Source organism: Crocuta crocuta, unplaced genomic scaffold (assembly GCF_008692635.1).
Source record: "Crocuta crocuta isolate KB4526 unplaced genomic scaffold, BGI_CrCroc_1.0 scaffold431, whole genome shotgun sequence".
Lineage (NCBI taxonomy): Eukaryota > Metazoa > Chordata > Mammalia > Carnivora > Hyaenidae > Crocuta > Crocuta crocuta.
The window spans coordinates 2668980-2690227 of NW_027528859.1; the positions used below are offsets into that span (position 1 = coordinate 2668980).

Here is a 21248-nt window from a genome sequence, read left to right on the forward strand (position 1 = left end):
CAAGGCTTGCTGTAGAATATCAATAGTCCTGGGTGTGTGTACATGGTGCCAGATAGGTCCAATGTGGCTGTTTAGGGAGCCATGGATAATGAGGTTGGGTAGGGAGACTGTGGAAGGTGTGGACACCCTGGGTAATGATATGCCACTCAAGATTTGGGGTGAGAGATATGCTTTGAGGTTTGCCCAGGCTGCTCCTCTATAGCACCACCAGCAATGTTAATGTGCTAAAGACTCAAGGTTGTCCTCACACTGTTTGGTAACTACATTGGCTTTGGGACAGACCACTACACCAGGGTTAAGTCTTGAAATTTTCACAATCTAACTGTAAAGAAACCCAGCACCATAAAGAAGACATGAATAGAAAGAGAAATCCTTCATCTTATAATCATAAAGCCTAGAAATTAGAAGGTAGTCAGTCTTTATATTGATAAACATTTTTATTCTAATATTATAGTAATAATTCAAGTGCAATTTTCTTTGAAAAGTCAACTCTGTTAAAACAAAACTTGTTAAATATCTTTCATCAAACAGAAGCATATTCTTTTCAATCCCCACAGCAGTCAGAGCCCTGTAGCAGAGATAAGATTTCTTTTTTTTTTTTTTTTAAGCCTACTACATTTTGTTATTGCTAAAAAATCTGAATTAGTTGTCAAGGTCTCAGAAGCAGTGATTAATTAACTTTCGAAAGCTCTACCAGATACTCTGACATAAAATCATGAATCCAGATATCTGTGTCTGGCAATGATGTGTCCACTAAATAGACCACTACTTTCCGGTCCCAAGGGTTGGCATTTTCTATAACTGTCTGCACCAGCGCCACTAGAGGTTTCTTCTCCACATGATTTCGAAATACCATCGAAGCCTCCTCAGACCACTGGTTGCACTTCACCCCTAGGAGAAAGACAAGGAGTACAAGGATCAGTGAGGGTCTGACGAGACTTTCTTTGATCTATAATAATGGAAAACTGTTTAGTCAATTCCAAAGTAGCTGAAACATACCAGGTTAGACTTGCCTAAGTAAAAAACTAAAGAGTTGCCCCAAAATCTTAAAACAGTCCAGCTTATCGTAGTTTTCCTATTTTGAACGGGGTTACGTCTGTAAACCTTCACCTGTGTTATAAAATGAAGTTATAGGGGTGCCTGGCTAGCTTAGTCAGAAGAGTGTGTGACTTCAGGGTCATGAGTTTAACCCCACTTGGGGTATAGACATTACTTAAATATTTTTTAAATCTAAAAAGAAAAATAAAGTGAAGTTATAATAACTACTGCCCATTTCCCTATATAAAGTATATGTAGATTTGAAATGATAATGGGATCCCCAAGGGGGATAAAAAATCAATAATATCTGTAACATTATGTGTCAACTACACTTAAAATAAAATACCAATTATATCAATCATACATCTTTTATTTACAGATTTTTTTCCCCCCGATGAACCAGATATAGTGGAAGAGGAGGAGAGGAGAAAGAGAATTAATATGCGTAGAGTATACTAAGTTTTCAAAATTAGTTGTTACACTATCATAACTATAATTAGTTATATAATAATTAGTTATTATTATATTATATATATAATATGGCAAAAACACTGGATTGAAGGTCTAGACACCTAATTACCATTCCCAGCTCTTCTTCTGTCATGTGGTATAGTATTTGGGCAAATCAACTGGTCAGGCCTCAGTTTATCAGAAAGTAAGCTGGTTGGACCAAATAAATTGTAAATCCCATGCATTTCTAAGTTCCTATGACTTTTAAGCTTGAGTGCTCAAGTTAGAGAATTCTAAATTAGGTTTTAAAACAAAATTGAGGGGCAACTAGGTGGCTCAGTCAGTTAAGCATCTGACTTCACCTCAGGTCATAATCTCATGGTTCATGGGTTCGAGCCTCATGTCGGGCTCTGTGCTGACAGCTAGCTCAGAGCCTGGAGCCTGTCTTTGGATTCTGTGTCTCCCTCTCTCTCTGACCTTCCCCTGCTCATGCTGTCTCTATCTCTCTCTCAAAAATAAATAAAACATTTTAAAAAATAAATAAATAAAACAAAATTGAGAGAAGAATGTATGTTTTTCAAATACTAGCTTAATATTAGTATTAGTATTAGTGTTAATATTAATACAAGTTTAATATTAGTATTAATACTAGTATTAGTAAACTAACATGAATTAAGTGCACATATACTAGATTTGAGAAACTATAAACGATGCCCTGTAGTGACAAAGGTCTGGCAGTTTCACACATCATTTAACAGACCTGCTATCCATTTGGTGAGTGGGCTAAGTTCTCTGAGACCAAGAGAAGTCTAGAGTAGCCCCCAAGTTGCTGTTTCCTGACCTTGAATGGTGATAGTAACAGTGCCTAACTCTCCTAGTGTGTGGGAGAAGTCAATGAAATGAAGTGGCTCGTAGAGACCTTTGCCCATAGTAAGTACCAGTGACTGTTAGCCAAGGTGCCGGAGATGGGGACGATGGTGCCATGCACTTGTTCCCCACAGACACTCCCTCTCTGGACACTCTGACCATCATGCTTAACGATATGTGTTGTTAGCAAGACCTGAACATCCAAAAGTGAAAATTTAAAAATGTGATCATTAAATCTGAAGAAATGATTTAGAGGTTGGAGTCCAAAGCAGGTCAGTGGTAGACACGCTCATCTGCAAAATGCTGATTTTGGTTCATATCTAACTACCATAGGTGTTTCTTCTGAAATCTAGCAGGAGACACAAAGAAAGAAACTGAAAAATACTTCAAAATAACATGATATATAGATATAGGTATCTCCAATAAAAGCTGGCCAAAATTTAAAAGAAAAATCTATGTACATACTTTCTTTCATTTCTGAGATGAAATCACTTCTGCTACCGTGCTGAATGGGTGGCACCATGCGGTCACGGCCCCCCCATCTCCCAGCATAGCAGGACACAGAGAGCCCCAGATGGCTCGCGGTCTGCATGCCTCAGCCTTTATCGCCTCCACACCCTCTGCTAATGCCGCCGGACCGCTGGGTGCAGCTTCGTCTAATGACGCGTGCTACGTACGGGTGGGATGCACACCAAGGAGCCACGAGCATTTGTACTGCTGTCACAAAAATCTAGCTGGATGATATTTTAAAGAAGTGTCCCTGTACACCTACTAACTTACATCTTCAGATTTTAATAATAGTCAATAGGCTGCTTGAATGTGGTAAAATCACATACTTGCATGCTGTTAATTGCAACACAACTGGAGACTTATTTGGCCATAAAAATGGTCCTCTTCTATGGCCTAGGATGTTTTATAATTGTGGAAACCCATTATGTGTTTGTATTATAATTTATATAAGTTATCAAATATTAACTGAGCAATGTTTTCCTCCTATTGGTTATGTAGGTTATTTCATTGTTTTTGTGTATATAACAAAGTATAAATAACCTAAATGCTTAACAAAAAGGAAATAATGATTAAGCAGAATCTTCTGCAGCTATTAAAAATCATTACAGGGGTGCCTGGGTGGCTCAGTTGGCTGAGGATCCGACTTCAGCTCGGGTCATGGTCCTGCGGTTTGTGAAATCGAGCCCTGCGTCGGACTCTGTGCTGACAGCTCAGAGCCTGGAGCCTGCTTTGGATTCTGTGTCTCCCTCTTTCTGCCCCTCCTCTGCTCACGCTCTGTCCCTCTCTCTCAAAAATAAACATTTAAAAAAATCATTAGTAAGACTATCAAACACTCAAAAAGTGATAAGGAAAAAAATGCTAATAATGAAGAAAGCAGCATGCAAGATCATACCCGTCCTTAGACTGCAGCTTTAGAAATATACCCATGTGAGACCACAGATGGAAACGAATACAGAAACAGCAGATATAATAGAAAGGCATAACTGTGACAGATCATTAAAACTTATGTCCATTATGGTCAGGAAGTTGTTTGCCAAAAAAAAAAAAAAAAAAAAAAGAAAAGAAAAAAAGTTAACTCAATAGGCCAGTGACTCTGTACTCCCCTAAGTGTCCAGGACAAAAGGACAATATAAACCATGTTGTGCCAGGAGTTCAAGTTTCACAGAAATTACCTGCAAGTCAAGTTTCACAGAAATTACCTGCGAGTTGAGCTGTGACTGCTTGGAATGGCAGCTTTCTAAACATGTCCACCAGGGGCTGTACTTTTCTTATGTTGACTAGCTCGTGCTTGCCATAGTCCAGTTCATACACAGACACCAGTCCATTGGTCAGGATTCCTTTTAAAAGCACCCTGTGCCACCTGGATGTGCATTGGATTAAAAAGAAAGAAAAAAGTACACAAAGTCAACATCTGCTTTAAGGGTAATGATCTATGATAAAAAGAAAAATCAATGCAAAAATGTTTAATGAAGTACAAAACTGTACTGTCATTGAGGTTTTAAAAGAGATAGCTTCTTCTTACTCCCAAGGTTACTCTCCTCTGCTTTGCCACCAGCTTATTTGGTGGGGTTTCCTTGCTCAACACCCATTTACAGGCTTCATGGAGCTACTACAGGAGACCAACACACAAAATAGCAACCACCACTAAGCAGAATCAGACAGAAGGAGGCTGATCAGGACAAGGCAAGGAGATCCCTCCCCTCTGACGGGGAGACAGGGGTGGCCACAGGTCTGGGACAAGGTACGTATGTAGGAGAGGGGAAGAGGGAGGAATTGGAACCAGGCCAGGCTGAAGACATGCATGAGAAGAAAAAGCACAGGCGATGCTACAGGGCATGGCAGCTGGGAGCACAGCAAACAGCACAGTAAGGCTAGAAGGCAGAATGCGTGAAGGAATGGAAGGGAAAACCAGACGGGTAAGAGAGTGTGGGAAGAGATTACAAAACATTTTGAATGCAAAGGTGACAATTTTAATTATGCCAAGAGAGGACATTAAAAAACAAAATAAAACAAAATGCAAGTCCAACCCATTGCCGAGAATAGTCTGGAAAGGATAGGAGAATTGGGGGTGGGGTGGGGAAGAACATGGTTCACATGAATATACTTTTCTCCTTTGGACCTACATTCATCATCATTACAATCAGAAAAGCTTAGACTTCAAATTTAAGATATGAAGGACCATATTAAATCCTATAGCCTTGAGGTGCCTGGGTGGCTCAATTGGTTAAGTGTCCAACACTTGATTTCAATTCAGGTCATGATCTCATGGGTTCATGGGATCCAGCCCGAAGTTGGGCTTTGGCTCTGAGCTGACAGCACAAAGCTTGCTTTGGATTCTCTCTAAATAAACAAACAAACAAACTTCAAAATCCTATAGTCTTGATTATGTGATTGAAGAATATCATCACACTAAGGAAGGAAGACTGTAACATCTAAAAGGTAAGTGTCTGTGGAGACAGCCTCTGCCCCTGCAAGATGTGAGTCAGGCTCTGCCAGGGACGGCAGGCCCAGCGATCCTCTGAAACAGGTTTATTAGCTACAAGCCCCAAGCGCAGTGCAACAGCAGGCCTTTGACTGCAACACACTGCTTGGCTGGGGGCTAGCTAGGCTGGATGAATTCTCCAGCACAGCCAGGAGAATGGGTACAGGAAACCCACATAGCTGCCATAGGGGCAACTTTAGTAAGAAAGCTACAAAGAGGCCAATTTTGGACACTAGCGAAGGTTTGGGGAGGAAACCCCAGAAACCTTCAGATAAGCCCAGAGTGCAGCAAGTGATAATCCATGAGTCACAGATACAACAGGGACACAAACAGATATCATAGTAAGTAGATGAACTTTGGGGACCAACAGACTTAGGCTGGAGCCCCCCCAAACCCCCACCCCTGGGACAAGTTCCAACTATGTCACCTTGGGCTCTTATTTAACTCTCTGAGCCTCAATTATCTCATATGTAATATTTAAACTCACTTGCAGAAATAATATATATAAAGTGCCTAGTACATTACTTGGCACATAATAGGTGCTTGGCAAATGGTAGCCACCATTGTTATTATTATAATAATTATGATAATTATCATTACAATGAAGATAAGCTGTATAAATATAAGCATGTCAGAGAAATTTCCATATGTGGAGATGCCAGTTTGGTGCAGGTTGTTAAATCTGTGCGGGTGCAAAAGGAGATAAAATCATTTGGTTTCCACCTATATCACTGTCTTTAAATTGTACAGGGCAAATGCTGGTGGTCGGTGCTTTTACGGTATAAATACAAGGTACAGAGCAGCGAGGGGAGAGCTACCAGCAGACTCACATGCTGTGCCCTTCTGCAGCTTTTAATTTTCAGCACTGATAGCTTAACTAAAGGTTTCTGTTTGGACTAGATAACCAATTCCACAGCAAGGCTGCTTGTGAATCGTGTGGAGAGTTTGTTAGAAACACGAGTTCTCGAGTTCCACTCCCGAAGATTCTGAATCAGGATGTCTGGGGTGAGGTAGGAAAATCTGCATTTTTAATAAGTTTCCAGGTTATTCTTAGCCACGGTGGAGTTGGAGACAGGTGCAATCAACCACGTATCTGAGATTCCTGTCTTAATTCACCAGAGTTGGGAACAGGGTTTTGAGTAAATAGTCCTGGGATATAGGCAAGATAGAAACTAAACACTTTACACTGATTCAGTTCATGAAGTTTAAGAAAGTATTGGATAATCTGTTCTAATATATGTAAGACCTCCTTGATTATCTAGAGAAAAAATGCCTGGTGAAAGTCCCAGCCCCAGCACAGGACTGTTGGACCCGTGTTGGGGGAAGGCCAAGTCTGAAGCACCACCCTACAGGCCCCTGGTGTGGGTTCTCCTGCCCCACAAAACTCTTGCCCCCAAGGAGGATCTCCCCACCGCTAATCACCATCAATCTGCCCCTCAGATAAGAGTTAACATTAGTTTTTTGTAGACTGCGATTAAATTATTCTGCAAAGAGTTCTCATGTAGGCAAATGATGTCCCCGTGTGGAATTAAACCCATGCATGCTTATGGTTTTAAACAACATGACATATTAAAAAAGGTTTTTTGAAAATGAAAAGCTTGAGACATATGAGTTGAATGCTTTTGAAAATGAGAGCTATGATCCTTTTCACTCTTAAGAGTTAAAAATTAGGTGTTTTTCTCTCATGAGAATAATAAAATTTTTACAAATACCTACGCTTGGTATCTTAAGAATGAACAAAAGCATTTTATTAAAAACATAGTAGAATAAGCAGTTTGACCTTTTAAACTGAGTTCTGGTGTGTGTGTGTGTGTGTGTGTGTGCGCGCACGCTGTGGGAGAACAGTTCTTTGTGTCTGTCATCATCAGATAAGCTTGGTCAGTTCTCCTAAGAAAGCTGGCAAAAGAGACAGGAAGGGGCTAAATGGTTCCCTTTTCCAGGGCTTTTGTGACCGTGGACTGTGTGGAGAGGAGTGCTTGGGCTTCCCTGGGTTGGAACCAGCACATACTGGAAGGCGTCAGGAAAGGAGGATGTGATCCAAATGTGAAATGTGAAAAAACAGCCCGAAGTGCTGCACAAACGAGTCCCGGCTGTCCCTGTCCGAAGGCTGGAGAAGGGCACTGTGCATGGCCGCACCTTACAGAAGGTGGCGCTAGCCCTCCAGGAGCAACTGACAAACATACGGCAAGAACCTTCTAATCCTTAAACAAGAAATTTTTCTTCTGGAAATCTCTCTCATAAGTAAATAATCAGAGATGTGAATAGAGATTTATGTTTGATATTATCTATAACTGAAAAATCTGGGAGAAAAAGAGCTCCGTAACAAGAGAGAATGGTAAGTAAATTGTGATTTCTCTGTATGATGGGACTGTTATTCAGCCTTAAAAATGTTTATGAAGAAATCTTATCACATGGAAAAATGTTCACAGAATTTTATGTTAAGTGAAAAAAGTAGGTGTGGGATTATATTTAATAATAATAACATACCAATTGTATGAATATACATAGAAAAGAACGAGAAGTACATGAGTAGTTTAACAAGGGTTACGTCTGGTTGGCTGATTTCCTTATATGTTTTTGCATTTTTCTAAATTTTCTACAATAAGTATTTGTTTTTAAAATTTAAAAATCATTCAATAAAAAAGCCATTATTTTCTAAACAAACAACAGTATTTTGTCTAATAGAAAAACAGAAAAACATTTAAACCTTCATTTTAGCTATTTAACAGGAATCTAACATATGGTCACTAGATTTTTAGATAGAGACAGCATGTCAAATATTTAAAAACCGCACAATTCGTTAGTCTCGTTTCACATTCAAAACTTCCATTAGTGTGGTTCAAAGTCCCCCTGCCTGCAGGGACTACGGACTCTTGGTATCACTCCACACATTTGTTTTCGTAGTTGAACAAAACGCTTTGTCCGAAGACCTACTTGTTTTCCACTTTGGCAGCATACACTTGGTCTTTCTCCACGGCGACGTGGCGCTCCTCAGACACGCTGTAATACAGAATCATCTCCTCCATCAGAACTTCCAGCTTATGTATCTCTTGCCACGGCTGGATGACGAAGTAGCCCGGGTGACAGGCCACAGGCACGTACACATCCATGTGTTCCCCTGGCTTCGACAAGTGGACGGGAGGCGGCAGTTCCTCCATGCAGAAGGAGCTGGTGTGGTTCACCACGGACTTCTTGATGACGTCTGTGAGGCTCTTTCTCAGATTTTCTCCAGTGCTGCCCGGGAGGGGGGTGCCCCCACCTTTGCTGTTGGGAGAGCTAGCCCCACGGGAGATGGCACTCAAGAACACATCTTTCTGATGCTTCCACAAGTCTGCATTTGTGATCTGGCGGTTAATACTGCGGTGAGGATCAGGGAAGTTCTTGGGGGTGAATAAATAAATGTGTGCAATTCCTCTGGTTTCGTCCACTTTTGTAACCTACGGAAAACACACAAGACATTTCAAGGAATCCCAGTTCACTGTAATATCAACCTTAAATATTAAAACACAGTATTTTACAAGGAACCCCAACTTGCTAAAATCCATTTTATTTAAGGTAAGATAAATGATCTATCACAGCCATAGCAGTGAGTGGGCTCTTTAGTCCAAGACGCCAGCAGCTGGCTTATGGAAAGGAAAACTTTATTAACCTCCAAAAACTGAGGATACCTTATAACCCACTAAAGGTCATTATCATTGAGATGGAGCCTGCAGATCATGATTAAAAACTCTTTTTATTAATGACATTTAAAAATACTCAAAGTAGAAAGAACAGTATCCCAGCTTCAACAATAAAAAATAATCATGAAAATGGCAAAATGTCCCATATGCATTCTACTTATGCTGGTGCACCCTCAGACGGGGAAGTGAAGGAGAAAGCGTCGATATTCACCATACCCTTGGGGATGTTTGGACCAAATGCCTTGTTTGGTCATAGTATCTACCCTCACCCTTTGCCCCCTCCCCCGTTACATGGGAGGCACCTGGGGAGAAAGAGGAAAAAACTCCACTAACAGGTCAAAACTGCAGCTTTGCCCCTTCTGCCCAGGAGACCTCTGGCTACCCTTCTACTTCTCTGCCAGAGGGATGAGCATTATATGGGATTGTCACACACTGACACCTGGGATTAGACAGCTGTGTGTCCCCAAGGGCTAGTAATTCTTACCAGCTCCTCTGGTTTACCCTGGGAGTGACAAAACGAGACAACTCCAGCCACACTGATCTCTTATCAAAAAGGGCCACAAAAGAAAGGCAGGAACAGAGATCTCAGACAGGGAGACAAGGCTATCCATCTACAGTAATTTGCTTAAAGATATTTTTCCTAGCAAGATGGATCTATTTAAATTAATTAGCATTTCAAAGTGCTAATGAATGAGTGACTGCTAATTTATTTTGATATTTATGATAAAGATGTACCATTTCAAATATAAACCATTAAAAAGTATTTTTATTGAGTACCCAATACTCTGGCTTTAAGCACTTAAAATACAGCTGAGAAAACAATATTCATTTATCACATGTCAATTGAAGAATATAAAATGGTAATTACATGTGTAATTGTAGGAAACATAGGAAAACACGTGTGAACCAGAATAATTTAGAGATTTTCATGAAAATATTTCTCAAGGACATTTCATTGTTTAATGCTTATAGAAAATAACATTGTTCATTAGTTAAAACATAAATACCTTATGTTTTTATATTTGGAAATAAGAGCAATGTTTTCGACGTAAAGGTGCAATAGTACAAAAACAGAAATAGAAGCTAGTAAAATAAAACAGTTTAAGAGGCATAAAACAAGACTACAAGTAAATTATTTGCTTATAATCTATTATACTTTAAAAAAAAAAAAGAAACAGAAGAATGACCTTATTTGAATGACCTTTAAGAAACATTTATAAGGAGATATATGGTCCCTTTATTGGGAATTTCATTCTTTAACATGGAGCAAAATAGGAGCAGAGAACTATCTCTGCTACCTTATTAATACTGGAAAAATATAAAGGGCTTAAAAATAATACTGGAGATACAAGATAAATTCTTAAATAAAAATCAAACCATGAAATATCTCATCATACATGTAACTAATCTCTTAACTACAAAAATGTGTAAGCATCAATTTATGGTAAGACAAAATTCTTTCACACAAAACCAAAAGAGCCCTTCTGGCTGATAGCTCCCTTTCCAAATGTATCAAGATTACTAACCTTAATGCTACAGTCCGAGCAATTCAAAACAGAATCTCTTAACCAAAGCACGGCATCTGGTGTCCACATGCCAATAGACTGTGGAAGATCTGCTAAACAGCACTTTATAGCCTAGAAAGAAAACATGATGGAAAAGCAAACACACGTCTTAAAATAGGTACTTAGAAGTAACGTCAGTGTTATTTTCCTGTAAGTCAGACATGTTGCCAAGATAGAGAGCAAGGAATGCAATAGCTAATAATGACAATCGGCTCTGGAGCTGGAGTGTCTGCTATGTTGCTGGTTCTATTTATACCACCTCTATTGTCTTTAGCCCTATTACGAGCAGGGCTGATACCAGGCAATTCACATGCTTATCCCACGATACTTCCGCATGATGGGCCAGTGTTGTGACCTCATTGTACAGACAGTGAAATGGACGCTGACAGACTAATGTGCATCGGATCACAAAGTTGTGAAAACAGTGAACCACCACATGTGGACCATTTCCAATTCTGCTACAAACTTGGACTTCTTCACTCATTATCAAGATCAAAACTGAGAGGGCATCTCACAACACGATTACAAATACATCCAAATCTCTTCCAGCAAATCTCTCAGGCTTGTCACACATAGTACCTGAGGTGGTATCACAATTATTTCTTGTAGAAACCGGGGTGGAATTTCTCTGAGTTCGGACACTTTCACAGATGTCACAGTGCCAGAATCCAGGAACTGAACATCAAGAGCTCGACTGCTATGAACGTTTGTGATCTACAATGAGACAAGGGTTGGCTAATTTATTAGCACATTCAAAAGGCCAAAACACTTCTGTGCAATTACATTTTGTATAACTCTAAACTGCGTACAAAAATCAACAAAGACTATCAGTGTTAATGAAGTTTTCTTATTTTAAAATATACCTATTTAATAAATAGGTATTCTTTTAGAGTAGAATTGATTTCAACATCTAGTTGTTAAATCATTTTATCAACAGTAATCACCAAACATAATAATAAAACTCACAAATAGGTAATGTTTACTATGCTTTCAATTCTAGGACACTACTGATTTATAAAACAATTTGAAATCTCGTTATATATTGTTGATTACAGATGCAGTCTGTTCTCCAAAATATTAAAATGTGAGGGGAAAAAAACCATTGTGTCGCAGCAATGAAGAAATAAAGAATACAGAGAATTCAGACCCAGAAAGTTTCTTGCAGTAGGTAAATGCTATATCTTTTTAAATCATAACCTATTTTGGCATTTTATAGCTTTGTCAGAAGCCCAATGATAATTTTTATCATTTTTCCTAACTAAAAAATTGAAACTCAGAAAGTTAGAAAGGTATAGTATATCCAAATCAGTAATTCAAAAATGGGAAAATTACATACTAAGTCAAAGCAATAGTTACCTGTGATCAAATGGCAACATCACAATATAAGATTCTGGGTGCAACTTTAAATGCCATAACTTCCCTTAATAAGCCATTGCAGTATTTGCCAACACTGAATATAGGTAGTGTTGGCCATAGATAGCCCCATCACGATGGTTACCTGAGCAGGGACTTCGTGCCTACAACTGCTCTCACTGCCACCTTATGGAAGGTGGTGCTTTCAATATGGTGACTGTCAAGAACTGGACTTCTCTTGGCAGGGAAGTCAGATATATCAAAAGTCAGGTGTTTTTCTGTGGCCCCAGTAAATGCTTTATTAATGTAACAGCCTAATTTTTTAATCTCTTAAGATTATGCTAAACACAAACAGTATTACAACAATATCTTAAAATGTATTTTATTCAAACATATATACTGAACACACATATTTGCATGGTTAGTATATACTGAATGCTAATTACAGCCAGGCATAACTGGGCAGAGACATACACTTCTCCATCTCAAAGAGCTCCTGGTCTCACAAGAGATGATGACACAAATATAATTAGAGAAGAGGTACCTGGCCCAGCCAGGAAGTAGCTGTTGGGGCAAGGTTTCAGGAGGAGGGAATGCCTAAAATTGACACTTTCCTTTAAAATGTACTTTTTTCTTATATTAGTAAAATGCCTTTATCACAGAAAATTTAGATACTTAAAAGAAGGCTATAACAATCACTTATAATCTACAACAAATTATAATTATCCTTCTAGTCTGTAAGCCAGACATTTATAAAGAATTAGATTTACAAAAATTAGAACATATTTGTATATACTATTTCCTAACTGGCTACTTTTCACTAAGTCTCAAAAATATTTCATGTCATTAGTCTTCTATAACATTTTAACATTACATAAGTCTATCATATAGATACATTATGACTTGTCTAACAAACCCTTTGGCTGGTTCATTCAAAGTGTGTAAATTTTTGCTCTTTTAAGAAATAATCATACTTATTGGACATTTTTATTTCCTTTTTCACAAATCAAAATTTCACAAAGGTCATAATTTCAGCTGGACCTTACATGATGAATGGGAATAAACCAGGTTAGTAGGAGTCTAGTTAGGGGCTAATTCAAACATTTCAAACAGAGGGGAAAAAGGATGGGTAAGACATTTATATTTCTTATGTGTGGAAGCTACAAGCATTTTGGTTATGATGGAATGTGAAGAGAAAGGCAGGGCAAGGCAGAAAATGACGCTGAGAGAAAGGGAAAGGCAAGGTAAGGTCCTGGAGAGCCAGACATTATATCTTAAAGAACAGTATTTACCCTGCAGATAAAAAGAAGCCAAAGGCCAAGTCTTAAGGAGAAGAGTGGGATGGTTTTTGTTTGTTTGTTTTTTGGTGGTAAGACTGGGTGAGAGTTTTGGAATCAGACAGATTTGGTTTTAATCTCCACTCTCACTTTCTAGCTGAATGACTTTCCTCATCAGTAAGAACAGGATCACAGGGTTTTGTAAAGATTAAGTCAGATCAGTCATGTTTAGAAAAACCATTTGGGGATGCCTGGGTGGCTCAGTTGGTTAAATGTATGACTACTGACTTTGGCTCAGGTCATATTCTCACCATTCATGGGATTGAGCCCCACGCAGAGCCTGCCTGGAATTCTCTCTCTCTTCTTTCTCTGTCCCTCACCATGCTCATGTGTGTACTTTCTCTTTCTCTCTCTCTCTTTCTCCTTCTCCCTTTCTCTCTCAAAGTAAACTTTAAAAACTTTAAAAAAAATTTTTTTTGTGTCTGGGAAATAGTAAGCCTCATTAAAAGTTGGATGTATTATTGCTTGCTATTATTTACATTTTAGGTTGCTCACTCTAGTGGCATGGGGCTTGACTAGAGGAAGACAAGAGTAAAGACAAAGGAACCACGGTACTGCAGTGATCTAGGCAAGAAATGACAAAGATGCAAATTTCACTGGAGGCTGAGGAAGATGCCGGAATTCAAGATAACTCATAAGCAGCAGCCTCAATGGCTGCATGGAGGGAGGTACCACCAAAATACAGATATAAGAGGAAGAGGAGGATGGGAAAAGATAATTTTGGTTTCAGACATGCAGAGCTTGAGGAGTATGTGAGATGGGCAATTAGGCTGGCTTTTGCCTAAATCTGAAGCTCATCAAGGGCTGGAAAACAAACTGGGGAGTCATGAGGACTGAGATGGTAACTGAATTGATGAGATGGCATTGCCTAGAAGGATGCAGAGGCTCAGAAGAACCATGAGCTGGGACAGGACTTGGGGAGCAATGATAGTGACACTGTAGGGGGGGGGGCAGGTTTGGGTGAAAAATAGGAGAAGCAATCATTAGAACATCATGAGGAAAATTAGGAGGATTATATACCATGACAGCCCCTCTACAGTAGGAGGGGGTATTTCAGGTTTGGACGCTGTTAGATGCAGCCGAGAGGCCTGGTCACATAAGACCTGGAAGATGCTAGTTGGACTGTGCAGCTGAGGTGCTGGTGCTCTGTTGGGAGTATAGGCAGCAGTCAAATAGCAGCAGCTGAGAACTGACTGGAAGGTGCCATAGAGAGTGAATGCTGACCACTTGGGATGTGTTTGTAGGAAACAGGAAGAGGGATGGCCACTGAGTAGAGTTGGCTGGACGTATGGAACAGGTTCAGAAGGTGTAGACACTAAATTAAGCTTAGACAAGTTACAATGTCAAGAACAAACACATCATTTAAACACAGGATCTGCTTTTCATTAATCATTTTTCCTTCCTTAACTTTCTGTGTACCACTAAGAGAATGAACACCAAGGCAGACAACGCACAGTTTGATAGTAAAACAAAAATAATACTAGATATTTATCTCAAGTATTTGAGCATACAATGAAAAGGTGTTTTGCCAAAAAGGCATAACCTGATTCTACACATGAAGAAACTCAAGCGGTGAGATAGTCTACAAAATGCTGCTACTCTTCAAAAGGTGAATAACAAAGAAAGCCAGAGCAATTGCCAGGTTGCAGGAAACTCAGAAGGCATGACAATTAACTACAACTTGGGATCCTGGACCAGAAAGAGGAAATTTGCAGGACAATCTGGGACATATCAACAGAGTCTGCAGATTAGTTAATAATATTCTATCAAAGTTGATTTGCTGGTTCTGATAATGGCTATGCAAGATGTTAACAACAGGAGGGAGCAGGTAAGAGGCATGTAGGAACTCTTTGGACTATTTTTGCAACTTTCTAAAAGTCTGAAATTATTTTGAATATTTGTGCATTTATATATAATCCACTAAGCAGCACAGAAATTTAAAATTCAAACGTTCTATTGTTTTGAATGAGATTGTTTTTGAAGTTTATAACTAAACATACAACTCTTGGTCATATAACCCCGGCCCTGCTGCTTAAAGTAGAGGTCCTTACAACTAGATTAAGAACCTCTGAAACAAAGACAAAAAAGGAAGAAAAAAATCAAACCCAAGTTTGCAACTTTAGCATCTGGGAAAACTAGATATCAAAAATAGAAAGAAAGAAAAAAGGTAAGAAACAGCAACAAACAAATCCAAAATCTACCTTTGAAAAACATAAAAATATATGATAAAATATAACAAACCCCTTTTCAAATTTTTAACTGTGTTTGTAAGAAAGTAAGACAATTATTAGAGACTGGAAATAGAGGAGCATGTAAACACTGAGGCCAAAGTGTCCCGGGCAGGAAGGAAGGAGGATCTGAGACATTCCCCCAACCCCGGCCAGTAAGCCAGAATTCTCAGAGGGCTACACCCTCAGCGGAATGGTGACTCTGGAGTATAATTAAGCAACATCTAGTGAAACTGAAGACATTCATTCTCTCTACCCAGAAACTCCATTCCTTCCTATGTACCCGGGGAGATGTGCACAGGAAGGTTCGTGGAAGTGCCATTTATAACAAAAAATTAGAAACAATCTAAATATCCATGATCAGGAGGCTGGAGTGATCATGTTGGCACATTCATATACCGGTAAGACAAACAGCAGTGAAAACAAATGAATGAGAGCTGCACACATCAACATGGATGAATCTCACACATAATGAATGAAAAGACATGTTTCAGAAGAATCATTACATTTTACCATTTTCTAATTTTCTAAGCATTTTCTTTTTTTTTTTTTAATATTTTTATTTATTTATAAGAGAGAGAGAGAGACAGCGTGAGCAGGGGAGGGTCAGAGAGAGAGGGACTCACAGACTGAAACAGGCTCCAGGCTCTGAGCTGGCAGTCAGCACAGAGCCCGACGCGGGGCTCGAACCCACGAACCGCGAGATCATGACCTAAGCGAAAGTCGGACGCTTAACCGACTAAGCCACCCAGGTGCCCCTTTCTAAGCATTTTCTAAGCATTTATCTGTTTAGCTAGATTTTATTAAGTTTCACTATCAATATTCTATATACATTTTCATTTCTGTATCCCACTATCTTTGTATTAAAATATATAGACAGCAAAAGCTCGTATGTATAAACACAAACACAGTGCAAGTATAAGAAAAGACTAGGAATGAGAAACTATGCCCAGTGGGCAGCTGCCCGCCTCCGGGGTGGGAGCAGAAGAAGGGGATGTGGGTACGGAGCCTCCGCCACGTCAGTCACGCTCTGTTTCTCACACGGTGATGAATACGTGGGTACTTATTCCATTTTTTAAAAACCTTGTTTGTGCGTCTGAAATATTTCACAATAAACTTACAAAAAGAAGTCAAGTGACTGATTTTACCTCTACTCGTAACCATTTTCCTTTGCAATGGAAGAGGCAGACTTTCCCACAGAAGGGTAATGAAACGAAGTACTCGGAGGTCATGTGCTACAAAACAGAAATGCGTGACACTTTTATTACTCTTAGCAAGGAGCGTGTCGCTGCATCACTACAAAAACATCACTGTGGCTCAGGCCGACTGGAGCCCCCGTACGCAGTCAGGCTTCCATGAGGAGTGTGCTGTGGTGCGTGCATGAGGGCGATGGAACTTTTCTGCCTGATTTCTCGGACATTATTGATGGCGTCTTCTCCTCCCCCTCCTCACACATGGCCCGTAAATCAGCCCTGTTAAAATGTCTACAAACATTAGTGTGCAGGTCGGTATGATTCATCCAGGCACCGGTGCCATCAGTTAAACATGAAGAGGGAGGATGAATCTGCCGGGAAGGAGGAGAAGAGCCTGGATGAAAGTGAGGTTGGGCTAGCTGTCCAGAAGGCCTCTTCTTTCCAACTTCTTAACATTTAGATTCGAAGATGAGATTTTTTACTTCCAAAACAAACGTTATCAACCGAATATGGATATCAGTGCCAGTGAAATGGCAACAAATCATGGCCGTAGGCTGCTTCATCCTCCTCTTTGCTGTAGCTTGAAACTGGGAACCTGTCATGGTCTCCTCCACTGAGGGTCAGTGTTTGTACTGTCCCCAAAGGCAGTGTCTCCATTTGCCTTACCAGAGCACTGGGGACTCTCGAGAGGGCTTTTCACCACTGCAGCTAATAAGCACATGCATACAAATGAGTCACTGGAGTCAGCTTCTCTAGATGTCTTAGATTTCTCCAAGATAGATTAGCAAGCCAAACTTAAGCAATGACCCTGAGATACAGCTAAGACATCTATAATACAGAAAAGAGGCATAGCTGCAGTTCTCGGTTCTAGGCTGTAGTCTGAACACAAGTTTAACCTGACTCAGTAAATATTTTAGAACATTTATTCTGTGTAGGACACTAGATTAGGTACTGTAGTACCTAAATGAATTAGGTCCTTACCAGTACCTGGCAAGCTCTGTCTCTGCCCTCAAGAAGCCTACACTCTATAAGGCAAACGAATACCCAAACAGCAAAACCACAATGCTGCAAATGAGGCCAAACGCACTTCGGTGTGCTTTGGAGGCTGGAGGGGGAAGGGTTCACTTCTAGGGGCAAGGGGGTCAGGAGTGAAGTGGCATTAGGATTTAATCACTCTAAACCAAGCATATTCTGGATTACAACTATAATTCCCTAAGGGAGGTAAGATCACCATCTTAGAACTTTAAAACAAAACCTCCTCAGATTCTGGTTTAGAAAACAATACTTAGAATCAAAGGGTAAGGAGCCTACTAATGAATTTAAACACAGAACCACATTTACCAAGGCAACAGGTTCTCAGGGACCATAAAGAGCTTGGGGAGTGATGCCTTAGAAGTTTTATTCTCCTAGCTTCCATGGTTTTGTCTCTGCCCAAGACAGAGAAGTCAGCCGGCTCCAGCACACACAGTCACAGTGGCCGCATTGTAGCACCATCAACCGTACCTTGTAAATAACAAATCTGCCATTGCTGAGCCCTTACTCTGTGTCAGGCGCTGTGCTGATAAGCAGTCTTGCTGCTAGTCCTCACAACCATCCTATGGATATATACGCTGGTATTATCCTCATTTTATAATGCAGAAACCAGTAGTTTTTTAAGTTCTGCAGTCTGGGACTCTTAACTCACCATTCTACAGCTTCTACCTCAAATTGTTCAAAAGTTACACTCGACACCATTTGCAGTTGAGAATCAGTTTTAGAGGTGGATGATACTCTGCCGTACCTTACAATGGAAGTAGTCCTCTATCTTATGCAGAAGGTCGTTGAGCTTGTTCAGACCTTTACAAGGCACCTGGCAGTAGAGTGTGCCATCAGAGCAAATATTAGTCACTCTGACATTTGTGTACATAGCATCAATCTGGAACAAAGGACATACCAAGGATGCTTGAGAACAGAGCACAGCTCTTACCTACTTAAGGGATATCTGCCTAAATCATCGCATTAAAAGTCCTGGGATTTTAAAATCTTTAAAGCAAGCAGGAGAACAGATAGGATGATAGAATGAAACTTGAAACTTAAATGTGAAAAACTCATTTGGAGACCTCTCTTTCCAAAAGGAATATCTGATATCATTGTTCTAGGGACAAAGTAGACATTCTGCATGCACTAATTTATTACCATGTTTCATTGCCTGAAAGGCTAATTGTCTTTCATTTTGGTTTCTTTTCTACCTATTAATTTAGAAAAATAATTACATAAACCATATTTTTGCAGTAGTAACATAAATGAAAATAAAAACCTCTCAAAATCAATCCCATTATCAGCCTACTTTCCTGTGTTTTTCAGCTGCATGAATGTTAGTAAGTTTTAAAAATTATAATCATAGCAAAGGCTTAATTTTGGTCAACTTTTAGTCAGAATATAATATAAAGAGAAGTCACTGTTGTTCTACTTATTAAACAAATGTTTTCCCAATGTTGCCATGAAGCCTTTAAAATGGGTGATGCGAACTGAGGAAGGCACTTGTTGGGATGAGCACTGGGTGTTGTATGTAAGCAAAGAATCATGGGAATCTACCCAAGAGCACACTGTATACACTGTATGTTGGCTAACTTGACAATAAATTATATACATGTATATACTATATATATATATAAATTTAAAAAATAAAATGACCATCTTTAACTTGTCATCCTCTTCTTTAGAGTAGCTGTTCTATAATTTATTTAAAGATTTCCTTCTTTGTGGAAAACTATGTTTTTTACTTTTTAAAACTGTGAAAGCTAACAATTTAATAAACGCCTTCACTGATCTCATTTTCCATTCTTTGGTATTATCCACCTCTACTACCTTTGCAAAATAATTTCTTATAAAATATAATTTTACTGTAGAAACTGGAAAATAAAAGAAAAACCCAATTCCTAATAATTCCTATTTATGTTTTGGCCTTCTTTTCCCCTCTTTCAGCAAACGCCCCTCCTTTTTTCCCTCAACACATAGGTAATCTGTCCCTATTGATTGTTAGCCTAAAATTTATAACATTCTTTCCTGCTAACTTTCTTCCCTACAGTGTGTGTGACAGATGACGAGAGTGGTCACAGTGCTACCTGAAGGTGAACCTCTAGAGACTTGTCACAAATGGCCTTTAAGCAGGTGGCGTTGATATTGACGTCATCTTCTCCTGAGGTGTCGTACAGAACAACAAGTGGAATATCCGCTTTTTCAAGTATTTCCACGGCAAAGATCTTTCCGCAAGTTAAAGATTCCACCACTTTCACTAAATCAGGATCATCACTTAAAACTTCCAACCCTGAAAAAATATTGAATATTTTAATTTCTACTTAATCATCAGAATCATTTTAAGATAAATAGACTGAATGGGTCTGTCTGGGCCACTTAACTATAACTGTGAATCTACTACCAAACCCTTACAAATTTTCTAGGGAAGCTGTTTTACACTCTTCTTCAGATTGCCCATTCTTAGGTTTTAAAATATATATTGTAGTGTGACTACCCTTTTGAATGATTACACAAAGGCATGCAATCTTACAACAAAAAGAAAAGTTGATCGTCTATCAGAATTTCTACCTAAAGAGAAAAGGCCTTCACTTTATATAAAACACATATTTAAAACAAAAAAGACGAGTACATATAAGAAGCTATCAGTCAGTCATGTCTGCCAGCCATGTATTTATAATGTTTTTCCTAAAAATTTACCCTTGACCTTTTTAATTTTCTAATTAAATATACAATCATTTCATATAAAATGAAGATGCATTTATTGAAAATTTATACAACTATTTTTTTTCTTCATTTCTTCTTAAGTACACCATGATGGTTCTGAGTATAGTAAAGAATGTTGTGATTTATCAAAGAAAGATTAAATTGTATTTAACGTAATACAGGTATTAGGTGAATGTCACTGTGGTCTAATTACTCTTTAAATTCTTTGAAAACTGTAATTCTATGTAACATATATATGACAACTCTAAGTTATTCTATTAAACTAATTAAAACTAGCTCATCATTTCCCTAATGGTGCCATAAGGTCCATTTCTGTATTTTTCCCTTGAAATCCATAAGCATGAGTTCACAGGCTCCCTGTGAGCAATCTCTTCTTCTTGTTCTGTTCTCCAGACACATAATGTCACAGCTTTCACCAAATCTCTCCTCTCAGCATCCCGAATCTTGTCCTATGCTCCTGATATGTTCTTTTCAAAACTAACTCCCATGGGCTTGTAAAATTACTTGGGATTTACCTCACAGACAGAGCCATACCCAGCCCCACTGACATAAAGACCCCTTCTGGCTGAGGAGGAGGTATTTCTCACAGGGCTAATTTTCATCGAGGAATTGTGATCATTTTCTGAATTTAGCTTAGGCTCTCCTGGCATGATGCTTACACACGCCTGTGTCTTTCCTTATATTAACACGGCCACTGTGTCCTCCATGCTTGCAGGTTACCCCTACAGTGTGACTCTCACACACTCTGGACTGTGCCAGAGAAGGATGAACTTGGGCCTGGGCACATGAGGGTGCGTTACTTGG

General features: G+C 39.3%; 1 protein-coding gene across 2 annotated transcripts in view; it reads right to left on the minus strand.

The window, feature by feature from the left end:
* Positions 1 to 585: 585 nt before the first annotated feature.
* TDRD7 (tudor domain containing 7) overlaps positions 586 to 21248 on the minus strand; it is an 84200-nt gene continuing 63537 nt past the window's right edge. For both annotated transcript variants that reach the window (XM_077756137.1, XM_077756138.1), the window contains exons 10-17: positions 19808 to 20010; positions 18484 to 18618; positions 16659 to 16745; positions 11172 to 11306; positions 10554 to 10664; positions 8282 to 8784; positions 4065 to 4225; positions 586 to 891 (exon numbers count right to left, since the gene is read on the minus strand). In XM_077756137.1, the coding sequence (XP_077612263.1) occupies positions 671 to 891; positions 4065 to 4225; positions 8282 to 8784; positions 10554 to 10664; positions 11172 to 11306; positions 16659 to 16745; positions 18484 to 18618; positions 19808 to 20010 (1556 nt within the window). In that variant the 3' untranslated portion in view covers positions 586 to 670. The remainder of the gene's footprint in view (positions 892 to 4064; positions 4226 to 8281; positions 8785 to 10553; positions 10665 to 11171; positions 11307 to 16658; positions 16746 to 18483; positions 18619 to 19807; positions 20011 to 21248) is intronic.